The sequence below is a fragment of the Nannospalax galili genome, unplaced genomic scaffold (assembly GCF_000622305.1).
Source record: "Nannospalax galili isolate Female #2095 unplaced genomic scaffold, S.galili_v1.0 scaffold451, whole genome shotgun sequence".
Lineage (NCBI taxonomy): Eukaryota > Metazoa > Chordata > Mammalia > Rodentia > Spalacidae > Nannospalax > Nannospalax galili.
The window spans coordinates 83,661-102,235 of record NW_008331662.1 but is presented as its reverse complement, the minus strand read 5'-3'; the positions used below and the strand labels follow the sequence as shown (position 1 = coordinate 102,235).

Genomic DNA, 18,575 nt, shown 5'->3' with positions numbered 1-18,575 from the left:
GGACAGTTTCCTATTCTAGAAGTTCTCTCTCATGTCATAGAGTCCAGTATTCCTACTGCCCTCCCTAAATGCTTTACTCCCTGAACTGCCCCACTTTGTTACCCTCAATTTGTTTTCGCTTCTAACTATATCCGCATGAATTAATTACACATAATGATTGGTTTCATTACATCATCTTCACACGTGCATAATGCATTTTGATCATACCATCACTCTGCCTTGCCCCCTTCCACTGATCCCTTTCTTCTTCCCAACTAGTCTCACCTCTACCTTCATTTTTTTATGGCTTTGATTAGGGCTTTGCCGCCTGGGAGAGGAGTCATTTACAGGAGCATGATCACCTTACCCAATGGTTACACCACTAAAGAAAATGTCTCTTTCTCCCCATCAACTGCCTATAAATCCCCAGCGAGGGGTGTGGCTTCATGGTCCCTGCCCCCTCCATGGTGGCACAGTCAGAGACACTAAGGGCAGACTAGCCTTTACCAGCTAAAACTTATCAGGTATCTCTACATGCTTAACATCATGGAAAATCAAAGCGGCATGAGCAATACTCGCTCTGCAGAGAGCATTTGCACTTTTGCTAGAGACATAAACAGCATCCAAAAAGTGCCAAGGTAGAAATAAAGCAGTAAGCTTGGGCTTGGAGTAGGCAGGGCAGGCTCTGTGGAAGAGGCATGACTTCATTGGAGTCTTATGTCTTCTACGATGGGATAGGGCATTGGAGGATGGGAAGGGCAGAACACTGGGTTCCAGAGACAGGAGCGAAAAGTTACATTTTGGAGGAGAGTGAAAAAGACTGGAAAGATGGACCGCCACGCCTTACTTTCTGAGGTACACCCACTTCTAGGTAAAGGGCTGAGAACAGAAGGGAAATAATTCTCATGCCACTAAGGTATCAGTGAATATGCAAACATAAGTACTCTCTCCCAGAAACAAGACAAAGGACACAGAAGATCCTATTGTGAAAAGGTTCAAGGCTTGTCCTCTAAAGGAAGGATGGATTCTGAAAATGCTGAGTTTGCTTCAAGGCTACTGAGAATCTTTTAAACAACAAATGAGAAGGGATGAAAAGACAGGGTAGGTGACTGTAAAGGAAGGGATGCTTCAGGCTCAGGAAATGTCTAATTCACAAGTCTCACTATCCTCCAAGTCCAGCTCTGTGTATTTGGGAGCAACCACCCCAAATCACAAAAATAGACGTCCGTGAGAACCACAATGTCACATTGCTGTCACCAGGATAAACAAGGTCTCTGTCTCCAGGGGAAATGAGAAAGCCAGACTGAGTGTATGCTGTTTCCTGCCTGCTGTGCACACGCAATCTTGCCCTTTGTTTATAAAATGACATTATTTATTTTAGAGAGGCTTTAGATTGACAGAAAAATAGAGAGGAAGGCACAGAGATATCCCATATGCCTCCTGTTTCTGGGCAGGCATAGCTTCCCATTATCAACATCCCTCACAGTGAAACCTTTGTTGCCGTAGCCAGATGGTAACCTACATCAATATGTAATGATAATCAAGTCCATAGTTACATTAGATTTTTCTCTTGCTGTTGTGTATTCTATGGGTCAGGACAACTGGGGGATACATATTCATCACTATGGTAGCCTAAAAAGCAGATTCAGTGCCACAAAAGTCTTCTGTGCCTGTTCATCCTCACCCTCTCCGCCACCTGCCCCACACAATCAGATACTGCACTGTCGTCGCATCTCACAGCGTGTAGCCTGTTCAGACTAGCTTCTTTCACTCAGCACCAAGTTCCTTCAGACCTCCATGCATTTCCACAGCTTATTTTCTCCTTGACAGTACCAGAACATAACCAGTTGTCTGGATTCTCTTCTTGGTAATGGGGTTTAAAACTTACAGGATGGCCAGGAAACAGTGCAAAGTGCATGGAGGGAGTTTAGACTCAGAGTCAAAGGAGGAAAAAAAGTCTAAAGAAATTTGTGAAATTTTCAGTTTTTATTAATAAACACAGGACTGGCTGGGGGTGTACCTCAATGTTTGAGCTCTTATTAGCATTCATGAGGTCTCAAGTTTGATTTCCAGCACCAAACACACACACAAATAGAAGGACTGAGCAAAAAGTTTGTTTTTATTAGTTGCAAGAAGAAAAGAAGGGAAAAATAGACCCTGGAACACCCCTCAGGCACTCTTTTAGATCCCACCTCAGAGTCTCTACCAGGTCACTGGACAACAGTCTATTGTCTGGATTGTGTCCTTTTAGAGAGGATGCTCAAAATGTCTAAGATAGTCAGGAAATAACATGTGCGCATAGAGGAAGTTTTAGATATAGAAAGTCAAAAGAAAAAAGCAGAAAGACACAGAGATACCCCATAAACATCCTGCCCCCACAACCTTTTCTGTTATCAGCATCACAAAGTATGGCATTTGTCAGACCTGATGGACCTAAACTGAAAGGTTCAGATACAGAGTCTGTGTCCTTGGGGTGGGTGGTAGGAGACAAGAAGTTCCAAAAACAACTGCATAAAACCTGGATCTTTGAATCTGTGAACTTTATCAGTGGTAGACTATAACAACAGTACATATTCTGTGTATTTCATTGTAATCAGACATCAAGCAAAGCTTGTGGGTATACATTGACATGCAATCTCTATGCTTCAGGAACATTAAATGCCACTGGCATGGCAGAATTTCCCAAGCCATTCTTAAATAGAGCATGTGAAAGCCCAAGAGCAGAGAGCCCCTTAAAGGCTGGTGCCATGTTCTGGGTGACACAAACTAGGCTTGCAGTAAGTATCAGATGAATAAGCACTATCTTCCTCCAAGGGGAACAAGCCCTAGCAATGGCCAAGTACACTCATCCCTATATCAGACATCAGTGAACATGGAACATCTGGCTCCTAGCTGCCTTCCTCTGAGATGAAACAATTCACTGCACATCCTCCAAATTGCCAAGTGATATCAGCGCAGCGATTCCTAAAGCAGAGCCACATGCTGACTCACTGAAGATCCACAGAGAGAGCCAGAGGTTGCCTGTTCCTAAGAAAGAAAGTCGTCACCTCTACATTAAGATGGTCTCTACGTTATGATATTTGGCTCCATAACTGCAATTCTTCTGTCACCACAGACGTTGACACAAACGATTCTGAGGGAGAGGACAGGATGACAATGTCTACTGACTACTGTTGTGAATGCCTGTATAACTCCTGGTTGGCCTGGCACTTTCCAGCCACCTGGGATGGCTTCATGTCCTGTGTTTCGGTTATGTCTACATTGTCTTTGTTTCCTTCTATTGAAGAATAACAAGGAATTAGAAGGGAACAATTGAAAACTGAGGGGCGGGTGAGGCTCGAAGCAGTCTGTCCTCTACTGTATGGCACTATTCCATAAGTCAAGTACATCAATGAATTAATCTATGGAAACCTAAGATTTAAATAGAAAACATCTATTTCAAAGTAAAAACCATATGAGAAAATTCAGTGGATATGAAAACTATGGATAAACATTAGGAATATATACCATATAATGCTTATTTGATTTATGTAATTGATGAAGTATTTATAATTATGCTCTTGATATTACACAGAACAACTGTTTTTGAAGTTGATGTGTAAGGACTGCAATCTTGGTTCGGCACTTGGCTACAGTTTGCTAAGTCTATGAGCAGGAATAACATAAAAGAAATTAGGAGTGTTCAAAGACAATCATAAATCCTCCGGCTTACTTGCAATGTATTGACAGCACCAAGAACTCTAAATACTAGACACATTCAAATAAATAAGCAAGAAACCAATCTAAGAGGATCTCTCAAGAATGAAATTAGTTTATAAATTTACTACAATAATCCAAGTACAGTATTATACAGTTTAGTGAGTGTGGTGATACAAGGCTGGGGTCTAATCTGTGTGAAGGAACAGACTATATCACTCATAAAGGACAGATATCACTCAGTGTGACATCATCAAAGGCTTGCCCTTACAATGGCTAGGCAGTGTCTGTGTGAGCAGAACTCAAGACTTCTCTGTTCTTTCCTTTTTGCTAGGAGGGACATAGCCAGGAGAGGTGGTAATCTTTAAGAGGAATCGGACTTTCCTGCCACCAGGGCTTAGCAGGGTTAGAGTCTGAGCTCCAGAGGTGGGATGTTTCCTTGAGAATAGCCTGTCTGAATGCTCTCTTTAAAGCTTCTCTTTAGAGTCTTTCTTGTGGGGAAGGCTGTGTACTGGGGCACTGTAGACAAGCACTCTTCCACTGAGCCACACCCTCACCACAGGAATCATCATTTTGAAATCTCTCCTTCCTTGGAGCTGATTAATAGACTGGGTCCAGAGCTGCTTCTCTCCTAGAAGGTGACGGTGGCCTGGGAAGGCCTGGGAAGACAGCTCAGAAGAGCAGGACGTCAGTACACCTCTGTCCTCTCTTCCACTCCTCCCCTTTCCCTTGTTCATTTACTCAGCACTTCCCTGTTCCCCGACTTCTGAAGTAATTATTTTGTCCTCAGCCTGACAAAGATCACAAAGTAGAGGCTAAGCAAGTTTCTTTAGCTCCTCCCCCATTGTGAGACCTTTGGGGAAAAAAGTCCTCAGGACTTATCCGGGGCCTTGCCCAGCTTACCAGAAGACTGAAGGTTTGGGCCAGAGCCTTCATGTTAATTAACTGCTTTTTGCATGGTTTTGCCCCCTATGTCTGTATGTTTCCTCCAATAGTTCCTGGATGCAGGATGCAGGCAGATACCCATGGAGCAAAGCATTTGAGCATTCAGCCTTGGGTTCTGGGCCTCTCTTAATCTCTGTGTGACAGACCTAAGTGCTCACATTTAAATCATATGGAGATGTTCCAAAGGAAGTGTATACTTAAGGGGACTAAATATTTTACCATGATTTATTTTACACAGGACAATTGTGAAATAGGGGCTGGAGAGATGGCTCAGTGGGTAAAGTATTTGATGCACAAGCATGAAAACCTGAGTCAGGTACTCAGCACCCACATAAAAAACTGGCTATATACATAGATTTGGGGCAATGAACAACAGACCCCAACATTAACTGAGGAAACACTGGCAGCTGATTACTACTGGGTAAGAGCTGATCTTCCTAAAACAAAGAGACTCTGGATAGGCTGACTAGACCTCAGTGGATGGACTTGCACAAGGGAACGTTGGGGGCACTGACTTGACACATTCGGCCTTAATACGGATGACAGAGTGTATGGGTTCCAGTGCAGGGGGGTAGGCTGTAGGAGTGTGCTGGTGGGGACAGGGGTATAAAGATGATTAAGATTGCTTGAGATATTCTATATAAAATATACAAAAATTCAATAAAAACATTTTTAAAAAAGCACTGGGTATAGTGGTACATGTCTGTAACCTCAGCACTGGGAGGTAGAGACAGGTACATCCTGGGGTGTACTGGTCAGCCAGTATACCTGAAATAGTAGGTTCCAGGGTCAGTGAGGGACCCTGTCTCAAAAATAATGTGGAGAAATGATTAAGAAGACATTTTGACTTCAACCTGTGGCCTTCACACGTGCCCACATAGTTGGTGTCACTGAAATTCTAAAATTATGAAAATGTCTTAGTAGCTACATGTGTTTCAGAGGTGAGTGCCACTACACCTCAGCCTCATACTGCAGTGAGTATTCTAAGAACACTATGTAACACCTACGTTATAAAACCTAACATCATCGTGATAATGGGCTCACATATCTGAACTTGGGTACATACAATCGTCCTTAGCTTTTAAGGACTAATACACCTTAAGTAGAAAGGCGCCATTTCTAGTTTAAAATGGCGGACCTTAATATTGCCAATATTCTGAGTTTCCTAGGAAAGTTAATATACTCAGCTTGATGTTACATAAGAATGAAAGAATCTCTTGTTTGTCTTTATGCTTTATTCTTTTACTCAGGAAATACTACCCTATGTATCATCAATCATCTATCTATCTATCTATCATCTATCATCTATCTATCTATCTATCTATCTATCTATCTATCATCTATCTATCTATCTATCATCAATCATCTATCTATCTATCTATCTATCTATCTATCTATCTATCTATCTATCTATCTATCTATCATCTACTAACCTATCAGCTATCTGTCTAGCTCCAAATCCTTATTTGCTAGAAACCTCTATGTGGGCATTTATGAAATTGTTGAAAAAATTTTTTGACTTATTTTTACTCATGTGTATAAGTGTTTTCCCCATATATGTAAGTGTATCACATGTGTGCAATGCCCATGGAGGCTAGAAGAGGGTGTTGAACTCCCTGGAACTGGAGTTAAGACAGTTGTTAGCTGTCATGGTGGTGCTCAGAACAGAACCTGGGTTCTCTGTAAGAGCTGCCAATGCTCTTAACCTCTGAGTCATCTCTCTAGCTCCCTTATGAAATTATTTTTGACCTTGTCTGATAAATCTCATCTTGTGTAATATGCCATAACACTTTTTCAGGAATATGTTATTCCTAGTTTCCTCTAATCATCTTGTGTGAACACGTTGATTTTCCAAGGCAGCATCGTTTTCCTTTCTCTGTTGTAGCCACTGCACTTTATTTATAGACACCCATTGTAGCAGTTATATAGTTTGATAGTACACATATGGATTTCTACATTGAAACAGTTTAAATATCTTTAGGAAGAAATGTGCTGTGTTGCCTCTGGACTACATAAGACCCTTCGGGGCATAGATGAGGTCTTAAATTACTCTGTATTCCCTATAGTTCATAACACAGTCCCGGGAATCCAGTCAACATTCCACAAATGATTTATTTGTAGTTTCATAGCAAAGGTTAATAGAACAGAACTGTTCTATACCCAGACAGTCTCAAGGAAAAGCTAGATATTCATGTATCAGGGATAAGAGAGACCTCTGTAATGGACTCTCATTAAATCTCTTCTAAATTCTCATCCAGTTCTGATAATGTTACTTTGTAAAAAGAAATTTAACTGGTGCAAGATCTTGATCAGCCTTCATGGGTAAGAATAAACCAGTGACTTGAAGATACCACCATCATTTAAGAACTACTGACCTTTAAATGAAAATGTTTAAATCTTCGAAAGACTGAAGTAAAGATTGAACAGAAGAAAGCCCTCAAAATTCATTTTAAAAATGATTTAGAATGAGGCTGGAGAGATGGCTCAGCAGTTAAGAGCAGAGGACCTGAGTTCAGTTCTTACCATCTATGTCTGGTAGCTCACAAGTGCCTGTAACTCCAGGTCCAAGTGACCTGATGCCATCTTCTGGCCTCTGTGGGCCCCTCCTCACACATGGCACACGCTCACACAGAGTGATAAAAACTGAACATTTCCCCACAAAAACAGATGAAGGCTGTAAGACTCAAGTTAGCTTATAAAACCCAATCTGTGGGCACAAGGCCAAGTATCAATATTTCTACAGAACCTCAGATCACAGATAATAAGGTCTACTTGGGGATGCCTCACACATGGGGGAATAGGCAAACCAGATTAGAAAACCAAACCTGACAACTAAAATGTTATTATTAAGTAACCACATCGAGTCAAACCAAAACAAATTTCTAGTTCTAAAATATTCCACTGACATCATATACTTGAGTCACAGGATATGGAGAAATCAAGCTGGTACTGATTTGGAAGTTTCATCCCTACTGGCTAGCTTTCATAGTGTTGGAAGATGCCATGCATGCTACTGGGGGAGAAAGTGATCAATAGTCTTACCCAGTTTGAATCTGGAAAGCTACAATAATGACAGGCCTGGCAAGATATACCCATGGTACAATAGTGACATGAATGTTATGGGGGTAAGCAACTACTTTCTGATTTAAGCCCCAAGTCACAAGATGGAACTCATGCCTGGTACTCTCTACTGGACCAAGAACACATGGATGGGCAGGCTCTAGAGTCTAGGAAAGAACTTACTACTATTATTCTGCTAAGTGAACACAGTATTAAACTGCCCCCTAAATAATTATCCTTATACCCATAGATTAGTGCATTTCTGAATCCTCATCAGAGAAACAACTTGTTCTTGTTCCTCTTCTCTTCCCCTCCCCCCCTTCCTCCTCCTCTCCTTCTCCCTCTCCTCCTTCTTCCTTTCTCCTTCCCCTTCTTCTCCTCTTTCTTCTTCTTACACAAGGTCTCGCTGAGGGGCCCTGGCCAGCCTGGAACTTACTGTGTTGATCAGGCTGGCCTCAAACTCACAGAGATCCACCTGCCTCTGCCTCCCAAGTGCTGAGATTGAAGGTATGTGCTGCCATACCAGGCCAAGAAGCTTCTTTTTGTAGTAGATGATTAATACAGAGACTCACAATTGGTTAATGTGCAGAGACTAAGGCACTGTGTTATGCTCTGCCGCAGACAGGACATCTTTATCACAACCTCTCTCCCTCAAAGCTCAGGGATTATGGTGGAAGAGGGGATGGAGTGATTGTAAGGGCCAGAGGAAGTGTTTCCCAGACATAACAAGGCAGCTTATATATAAACTCACAGGCAGTGTCTGCATGGACAAGACCTATACAGTATCCAGCCAGTCAAAATCTCAGCATGGACTGGGGTGGGGCTCACAAAGTCGTACCCCTAGCTGAGGAGCTACTGGCAACTGACGGCTTCTGCGGTTGGGTGATTCCATTTTCTTCAGGGATGAAGTTCTTGAGAGGTTATCCATGCTCCAGTAGATGGTCCCACACCTGTGTACACATGGCAGTGCTAAGAGGAGTAAATGGGTTTAAAAAGAACACATGAAGTTAGGAGGGAAGAGTAATGGAAGGAGAGGAGAGGAATGGAGGGGATGGAGGGTAGATTCGATCAAAATGCATTATATGTATGTATGAAATTTTCAAACAATAAATATTAAACAATTTGTAAAAGGCTGCAGTGAAGTCCTGTGATGCAACATGGGCAAACACTGCAATAAGTTCCTTAGACTCATTATTCGATTGATTTAAAATTAATTTTTGGTCATTGTATATTCAGACACTTTTTACTGTTACTAAATATTTGTGACCCTCGTGTGGGTCATAACCCACTGTTTCAGAAGCTAGAGTCTAAAGGCACCAGGTGGGCACAAAATAAATCAGACCTGAATCTTCCTTGTTAGAAACCTGACACCTTATAGAAGGGATGAGATGTGCTCTTAACATTTTCTGACCTACACTGTAACTGGTTCAGAGCTAAAGAAGAGACGATGATAACTGCTCTGGTAATAAAGTGGTCCCAAGTCCCAAGACAGTGTGGGCTTCAACTCTTTGTCCTAACTCTCAGAGGTCAGCTTCAAAGCCTGAAGCTGAAATCTAAGACATTTGGCATTTGTGGGGACACAGCGCTTATGGACATAGGATGGCAGGTGCCCAATGTGGGTTAGTACTTATCTGGGTCTCACCAAAGAAACAGAAAGGGGCCACTCTCCCTCTCCTTCTCTGTTCCTCTCTTTGGTTCCCCCTGTGTAAAGTAGATACCCACTTACCTCCCTCCTCCTACTCAGCCTCCTTGACCACTCCGCTAAAGTGAATCTCCAGCACTCCTCATTCGGCTTCATCAGTTTCAAAGGACTTCTGTCAGAAATTGTGTTTTAGATGCATCTGCTGGTTTTCACGGTAGCGTCTGAATATTTAAGTGAAACTCCGTGTGTGTGTGTGTGTGTGTGTGTGCGCGCGCACGCGCGCGCGTGCATGTGCATGCACTTGCCATGGTGTTCTACCTTGTTTGAGACAGGATCTCTGTTGTTTTTCTGCTTACACCAGGCTAGTTGGCCCTCAAGCTTCTGGGGACTCTCCTTGTTTCTACCTCCCATCTCTCTGTAGGAGCACTGGGATTATCAACAGATGGATGCTACTGTGCCTGACTTTACTAGGGTTCTAGGGATTCAAGGTCAGATCTTCACACTTGAACAGCAAACACTTTACCTACTGAGCCATTTCCCAAGCCCGGACTTGGACATTTTTATCATCACTCAGCCCTGAGGACTAGAACTGGAATGAATATGTGCCAAGAACAGAGAGTTCTCATGAAACATGACTTCTTCTTGCAGCCCTTTCTCCCCTGACACCCCCCCCCCACCTCTGGAAGGGTATCTTCAATAACAGGAAACTCATGACCTAACATGGCACTTCAGAAAGGCTTTGACTTTCTGAAAGTTTGGGCTTGTACTAAGCTACAACATTCCTTCGTTTAAAATTCCTGTCCTTGGATCTTCTAGGGAGTATGAAATGAGCTTAGGTCATTTAATTTTTTCTCATGGAAGCCTGTTATGATTTGGACCTGAAATGTCCACCAAAGCCCATGTGTTGAGGGCTTGGGCCCCAGTGCGCAGTATTCAGAAGTGGGCCCTTTGGGAGGTGATTGGATGGTGAGGGCTCTGACCTCATCAATATATTAATTCATTGATGGATTGATATCTTAAAAGGCTATTGGAGGAAACTTGAGGAGGCATGGTCTAGTTAGATGAAATGGAGCTCATTGGGGTGTGAAGGTAGATCTCTGTAATTCAACATTCTTGGGTACTTTTCTAAGGGTATCAGATGCTCACTGTATGTTCTCAGATAGCTAAAATGTGTCCTTTGTCGTTCCCATTTCCTAAAATCCTTTCTTTTTTGAGCATTTATGAGTGCTTGCTACTGACTTCCATTCTGGGGACACAAGGAAGGACTTACAGGTGAGCCCTGGCCTTTATGGCATTCATAATCCTATGAACTGGACAGAAGTCTTATATTTTTGTTTATAAAATAAAGGGGTGATGAATCTCATTTTCCCTCATTTCCCTTGTGAAATTTAGGGTTAGCAAATCTCATGAAGTACAATTAAAATATTTGCAAAGTGGTTTTGCAAGCTTACATTTTGAAAAGGAGTAAGATCGGGAAAGGAGACAGGACATATTTGTTTATGGAAAGATTATTCTGAGTGTGTGCACACATGTGTGCACATACACACAGAGACACACACATGCATGTACATATACACAGAGACACACACATGCATGCACATACACAGAGACACACACATGCATGTACAGACACACAGAGACACACACATGCATGCACATACACAGAGACACACACATGCATGCACATACACAGAGAGACACACATGCATGCACATACACACAGAGACACACACATGCATGTACAGACACACAGAGACACACACGTATGGACATACCCACAGACACACACACATGCATGCACATACACACAGAGACACACACATGCATGTACAGACACACAGAGACGCACACATTTATGCACATACCCACAGACACACACATGCATGTACATGCACACACATACGTACATACATACACACATGCACACACATATGCATGCATGGACACACAGACACACACAGTTTTCTATGGCTAGGAGAGGGAACTCAGGGAACAGGGCTAATTTTCCATGCTCCCTGCTACACGTACATTATCAGCATCACTTACGTAGGTTCCGTCTTCCCTCCCCCTGCCTCCTCTCTCTCTTTTTATTACTCAAACCATTCTGTGTCCCTTCATCACTATAAATGAGCACTCACATAAATTCACATGCATTTGGGGAGTTTATCAAGTTTCTAAAAAAACTAACTGGAATTTTATTAATATTGCCTTGGATTTACAAAATAAAATTTGGGGACTGGGCATCTTTGTAATATCAATACTGTGCTATCCAAAACATGTACCATCTTTCATTCATCAAATGATCTTTTATGTTATTTATTGGACACCTAAAAGTTTCCCATGAAGGCCTTGCCTGGTCTTAGCTTACTTCCTTGATACTCAGTTTCTCCTGCTATTTTCAATGGCATTGTTTTTTCTTTTAAGCTTTTTAGCTATTTAAGCTATGTAAACCAGGATGGCCTCAATTTCACAGAGATACACCTACCTCTGCCTTCTGAGTGCTGGGACTAAAGGCATTCTCGATCACATCTGGCTCCTTCTTTTTTTTAATTAATTCTTGGAGACAGAATCTTGCTATGTAGCTCTGGCTGACTTGGAACTCCCTATGTAGTCCAAGCTGGCCTCCAAATTGCAACAATTCTCCTGCCTCTGTCTCCCCAGCACTAGGATTAGGGGCATGTACCACTACACCTGGTGAATGCATCTCTATGAACAGAAGATTTGAATAACTTACACACACAAATAGCAACAGAGACTAAAATCTCATTTGTTTCATATAAAGAAACGCCCAGTACTGCCAGTGCTGTGATTTGAGAGAAAAGATGTATTATTACACCTTAGTCGACATGACTGTATCTATAATGGTGTGAAAAAGGGAGACCTCCCCATTCACTGGCATTGGATGGTATCAGATGGTCTAAGAATAGCATTTGGATTCCTGCCCTTTGTCAAACCCAGGAAAGCAGGGTGAAAGGTAACACATACATTATTTTGGGGACAGGAATTCAGCGCACATTAAATTGTCAAGGTGACAAATGACAAGAAGCAAAGTCCTACGGAAGACCAGAGGTCTCAGCTTGAATAAACACAATGACATCTCTGTCCTAACTAAGATTATTTTTATAGCCAAGTAGAAGGACAGCTTTGAGGATGTTGCTTTTATAGTGTCTCCCTAAAGACACAAGGGATGCTCTTTAACACCACTTTCACAGTTGAAATGATTTTTATTTCATAGTCCAGGAAAACCCAAGTGGAATGGTGATAGGTAGCAAGTACAAAAAACTTAATAAGACACATCTTAGATGAGGGAGGGAATCACTCAGTAGCCCAAGTTAGTCTGGAACTCATTATGTAGCCCAGGCTGCGATCAAGTTTATGGCAATACACCTGCCTCAGCTCCCAAGTGGGGATCACAGGCATGAGCCACCATGCCTGACTGGGGTCTTAAGCCTACTCAATGCTGCTCCTGAGATGCTGAATTTCACCTTAAACTAAGACTTTGTGGGGGCTGGAGAGATGGCTCAGAGGTTAAGAGCAATGGCTATTCTTTCTGAGGACACGGGTTCAGTTCCCAGCATCCACATGGTTGCTAACAATATATATATATTTTTTTTTGGTCTTTTTGAGACAGGGTCTCCCTGTAGCCCCAGCTGTCCTGGAACTCACTATGTAGACCAGGCTGGCCTTGAACTCACAGAGATCCACCTGCCTCTACCTCCCAAGTGCTGGGATTAAAGGCATGGGCCACCACGCCCAGCTAGTTTTAAATTTCAGTACCAGGAGATCTGACATCCTCTTCTGGCCTGAAGGCGTTGTATACACGTGGTACACTTAGATGCAAGAGGTAAAACAGCCGTACACATAAAATAAAAATTTTAAAAAATCAAATTTTTTTTTTTAAAAACTAAGATTTTGTATAAGAACTTCTGGGCTTCCATTTAGAGTAGAAGCAAAAATTGGGGAGTGTTCCCAAAATGAACCCCTCTGGAGTCCATTATTTCTCCTGCTTGTCTTTTCCATGAACCCCTGTGAACATTTTCAACCAAAGCCATTTCCCATGGGTTGAGAATCGAGAAATGGGGATGAATTTCCATATGCACCAGAAACCAAAGCAGGGATCCACTTTGACCAACATCAAACTCAGCTCTGCAAAACGACAGCATGACTCTGATGGCCAGTTTGCTTCGGGTGCTTGGACTAAGCCCACCAAGATCTTTTTTTTTGTAGATGGTCTCAAGTCACTGAAATAATTCTCTGTGTCCCCCACCCAACTCAGAAAGCAGGAAATGTCTTTCCTGTGCACAATCACAGGGCAGGTCCCCCAGGGCTTCCAGGGATTTACATCCTCCAGTTCCTATTTCTGGTCTCTAACTGTTAATGCTATATTTGGACCAGGCTGCCTGTGGGCTGTTGTGGATTTGGTCATAATAAGATAACCTGGAATCACTGGGAAGAAATATAAAGCAATCTGATTTTTCCAGGAAGCAACACGCTGACCTTTCAGGGTCTGGTCTATTCTACTGAGTGTGTTGAATTTTTGAACAGTGCTGTTTATAGCACAAAAGTTGGATGTTTACACTGTGGGTCCTTGGCGTATGCCTATACCAGAGAAGGATAGGCACCATCCTAGCCGCTCCTGGCTTACAGAGAGTTGATATGGGTTTCTTAAGACTACTGGTGTCATCTAAGGAATGCTTTAAACATACGTTCTTTTCCCACCGTCATTTCTGAAAACTACTACTTGCTTAGAAATGAATAAATATTTGCCAGATGAGTAAAACATGATTACTGATTCTAATTCTTACATTTTGGGGCAAAAGGGACTAACCAACATCTCTTTTATAGATGATGACTTCCCTCACTATTTCAAAGCAGCATCCTGTTTTATCTACACACTGTCTTTTAGAATAAACAGATAATCAAGCATCACAGGATACAGAGGAAGCAATCTGCAAGATACTCTACCTGAGATTTTGCTCTTCTATGTTTTCAAACCTAGGAATTAACTTGCTTTGTGAATAAGATCAGAAAGAATAACTTCACTAAAAAACATCAAGGCACAAAACATATTTTAACCATTTTAATATTGCCTTGGAAATAGGACAGGAATTTGAGCTTCACAGAGAGCCTTTTGTTGTTTTAAAGTTATCAATCATTAGCCAATTTCAGAGGATTACCATAGTAGAGATGAAATAAGAGCTTAAATTCCTTTCCTAAGGAACAGTATGTTCAATCGCAATATGGATCCTTAGTGTATTTAAATTTCTTTAATAATTTATACCATGTTATTTCTTGCAGGCAGACAGCAAGTAGCCTTTGGAAAAATTTAATCTGTAATACAGCAAATTGATATTCTTTGCAACTCTGTATTTTTTCATCCTCATTTTCTACTTGTTCTTAATATTGCTTTATGCACCAAACTTTGGCCATTATATAAAAAATGCAGGCACAGGCTGGAGAACCAGCCTGAGAGCTGATTCCTGCCTATACTCACTTCTTGGATTTGAGGCAAGCTACCCAAATCTCTATTCTTCCAAATCCTCATCTGAAAAGTCAGATTTTTCTTCCCACAGGATCATTATGGGATAAAGAAAGTACACACAGATTTTAGCACAGGCTTCCTCACACCTTACTCAATAGAAGTGTTGTTGGCATTCTAGGTAGGAGGATTCTTCTACTGTGTGGAAACAGCAGGATGTTTAATAATACTCCCAACTCTCCCTTCAAGGTGGCATCCAGGTTCTCTGTCACTGTGTGCATGAGTGGGGGCTTGTGAAATGATCAGACTAAATCATCTGCTTATGCCAAACTTTTCTCCCATTCTCATAGTCCTTGAGAATTCACTCGATCATTTTCTCTTTAAGTTTCCAACTTACTTCCAGTGGCTGAGATGACAGAATTATGGAGAATGTTCTCAGGCACCACTGAGGTACATAAGCACTGTGAGTTTACACACCAGCGGGCATAGCTTATATATTTCCATGGTCTGTACACTATTTGCACTAAGGTTCAGGCTGTGCTATATTTCTCATTCAGGGTCTAGCACCTCACACAGTGCCTGATTATTGCTGGCGTGGGGAAGCTGGTTGAACTGAATGGCCCATCTGAGCCCTGGCAACCTTAGTATGCTACAGCAGTGTCCTCACTTCTCAGAATCTTGGCATCTCAGACTACACTTTCTGTACCCAGACAACTGGAATCAAGAGTTCTTTTTAAAGTCTACAAAGATGAAATGGTGTGGGTGAGGGGCCTAGGCTGGGCAACCTCTCTGATGTGATACATAAAAGTGGGACTGGGGAGCCCCTGGGCTATTGCTACGGCTTTCACCCAACAGGCAGGACAGGGCTATGCTGCAGTCATGATCCTCATGGTGGAACAGGAAGGAAGGCTTAAGATATGCTTGATCCCCTACTGAGACACTGTGCACACATCTCTTAGGTGATGCTCACTAGAGACATTATTATTATTATTAATATATTCTTTTGGAGGCAGAGTCTCATGTAGCCCAGGTTACATGAACTTGTTACATAGCTGAGGATGGCCTTGAACTTCTGATCCTGCTGCCTCTACTTCCCAAGCGCTGGGGTTACAGCTGTGCCTCACCAAGCCTGGTTTACACGGTGCTGGGGCACAAACCCAGGGCTTTGTGCATGCTAGGCAAGCACTCTGCCAAATGAGCTACATCTCCAGCCCCACTATAGACATCTTTATAGGCATATTCTCTCATTCATTTGGTTCCAAGTGAACTACAATATTCTACTGACTTTTTGTGTTATTCCTTTCCTGCACTCTATCCAGCCCTCTAATATATATAAACAAGAGGATGTTCCCTTGGGATTGTTAGGGAGGTCCTGCCCTGGTGCCGACAGCTCTGTTCAGTCATAAAGTGAGATATTTACAACCCTCCTGATCCATGTCACCTTTGTCTTCTTCCCAAACTGGCCATGCTTAATCTTTGCCCCTTTTCTTGAGGTCTCATGTCCTCTACTTTCCTTGCTGCCATTTCCTGTTACCCCAACTGCAAAATCTCTCAGCAGCTGCTTCCTTCTTTGTCATAGAGAACTAAGGCTTGAACTCTCATTGTTTAGTCCCCTTCCAACATGAAAGACATTTTAGCAATCATTCCATTCTGGCAGAAGATGCCCCCCAACCCCAGTCAAGGATCCCTCTGCCTAGAGCCTGAATCTACACATCTTTCCTCCTGGAGATGAGCAGTCATTGCTATCCCTTAAATATCCACCTGGACACTTAATATCTCAACTTGAATGGCTAATATACATCTCGTGTATGCTCGAAAGCAAACCTGTTAAGTTGCTCAGACCTAAAAATCCTATAGTCACCTTCAATGTCTCCTTTTCTCTCATATTTAATACTCAACCATCCAGCAAGTCTTGGTGGGCTTTACTTTAAAATATATCCAGAGTTACTGCTTTCATCTTGATCCCAGGCACCGGATCCATCTCTTGCCTGGATTACTGTACTAGCTTTCCAAATAACCGTTTCCTTCTTTTGCATGTACAGTGTCTATAGGAGACTCTCTCTCTCCTCTTCCTCCCTCCCTCTCCCCCTCTTCTGTCTTTCCCCTCCCGACCTGGGATTATACCCAGGGTCTTAGACATGCATACTAAACAAGTTCTCTACACTGAGCTAAATCCCCCAGTCCTTGGATTTATGACACAAGTTTCATTATGTAGCTCAGGCTTGTCTAGAACCTGCCACATAGCCCCAGTTGGTCTTAGATTCATGACCCTTCTGCTTTAGCCTCTTAAGTGCTGAGATTACAATCATACCACCATGGCTTGCCTTATGCTGTGTTTTCCACAGCTGGAGTGGTCTTGCTAAAACATCAGATCATAATAGCTCTCTGCTCAGAATGGTCTAAGTGGGTCCTGTCTCATTTAGAGCAAAGCTACTTTCCAGGGGTTGACAAGGCCCTTAGTTGTCCGGCTAATGAAGTTTCTTAGGCTTCCTCTTCTGCCGATCTTCTCACACTGCTCTTGGCTTGACCTTCAATCAGCTGGAGAGACGCTTGTTTGATTAGATCACTATCAGGGGGCTTCCCAGGTTCACTTCACTTTCAGACTTTTAAGACATAAACCTCATATGGTACCAGAATCACTTAGAAAGAAGGCTGAAGTGATAGCCAACTAGCCATGGCTTGCAGCTCTGGGCTTTGCCCCTGTGGGAAAATCTTCCCAACTGTTCGTGGAGTGGTCCACACTGCTTCCTGGAGCTGGTCTATTAAGACCCTTTCCCTTCATGTCAGACTTACCTCTGATGACCAAAAGGAGCCTAGATTTCTTGTAAGTCAACAGACACACGTGTACTGTGTCAGGAACATGCTTAGATAAAAATGCCACCAATATCACATAAATCCAACGATATGACTTCCTACCAGGGATTTATCATTCTAACAGCTCAGACACAGCTGACCAATCAATAGGCATTTATACCATAAACAATGTTGCTGAGTAACACAGTTAACATTCTACCTTTAGCTGGTCTCCAGGGAAACAGAAAGGAAGGAAGAAAAGAAGTAAATTGTGCAGGAGAGGAAGGGTCCTGCTACCCTTGTCTCTGCACCCTGGCTCCTGCTTCTAACTGTGTAGCCTGTTTCTGCAGTTCTTTCAACTCCTGGGCCAAAAGCCACACTTCCCGACTCTCCTGCTGGGACCTTCTCCCGGCTCTAAAAGCCTTAGTTTTCCTTTCTTGGTTGCCTTATTACCCTCTAATTATTAAAGCAGTTCCCTTTTATCCAGTTTTACTTTCTGTGGTTTTGTTTACACATGGTCAATTGTGGTCCTAAAATATTAAATGGAAATTTCTGGAAATAAGTGATTTTAAATTGCAGGCTGTGGTGAGTAGTATAGTATCAGTCACTTAGTGATCATCTTACTAAGGTAGTGGTGATGGCACCTCAGTGTTTGTGCTCTTACAACCTGTATTTTATTTATTTAATTTATGGGTATGAATGCTTTGTCTAAGTATGTAAGTGCACTATGTGCATACCTGGTGCCTGCAGAGTCCTGAAGAGGGCACTGGATCCCCTGAAACTGGAGTTAAACACAAGTGTTAGCTGCCATGTGGGTGCTGGGAACTAAATCCAGGTCTTCTGGAGGAGCAGTAAGTGCTCTTAACCATTGAGCCATCTATCTCTCCAGGCCCTGTAACCCATGCCCCCAAGTGCCAAGTGTAGTGATGACAAACGGGATGTCTCCAAGAGAAGCCATAGTTCCATAAGGCTGGGGTGTTG

The 18,575-nt window shown here is 42.5% G+C and overlaps 1 protein-coding gene across 2 annotated transcripts in view; it reads right to left on the bottom strand.

Annotated features, from left to right (window-relative positions):
- Lrrc8c (leucine rich repeat containing 8 VRAC subunit C) overlaps nt 1–18,575 on the bottom strand; it is a 94,396-nt gene that overhangs the window by 8,823 nt on the left and 66,998 nt on the right. Inside the window, exon 2 of one of the 2 annotated variants that reach the window (XM_029560466.1) lies at nt 8,519–8,649. The exons of the other annotated variant lie outside the window; for it this stretch is intronic. Within the exon in view, the coding sequence (XP_029416326.1) occupies nt 8,519–8,649 (131 nt within the window). The remainder of the gene's footprint in view (nt 1–8,518; nt 8,650–18,575) is intronic. 2 annotated transcript variants of the gene reach the window in all.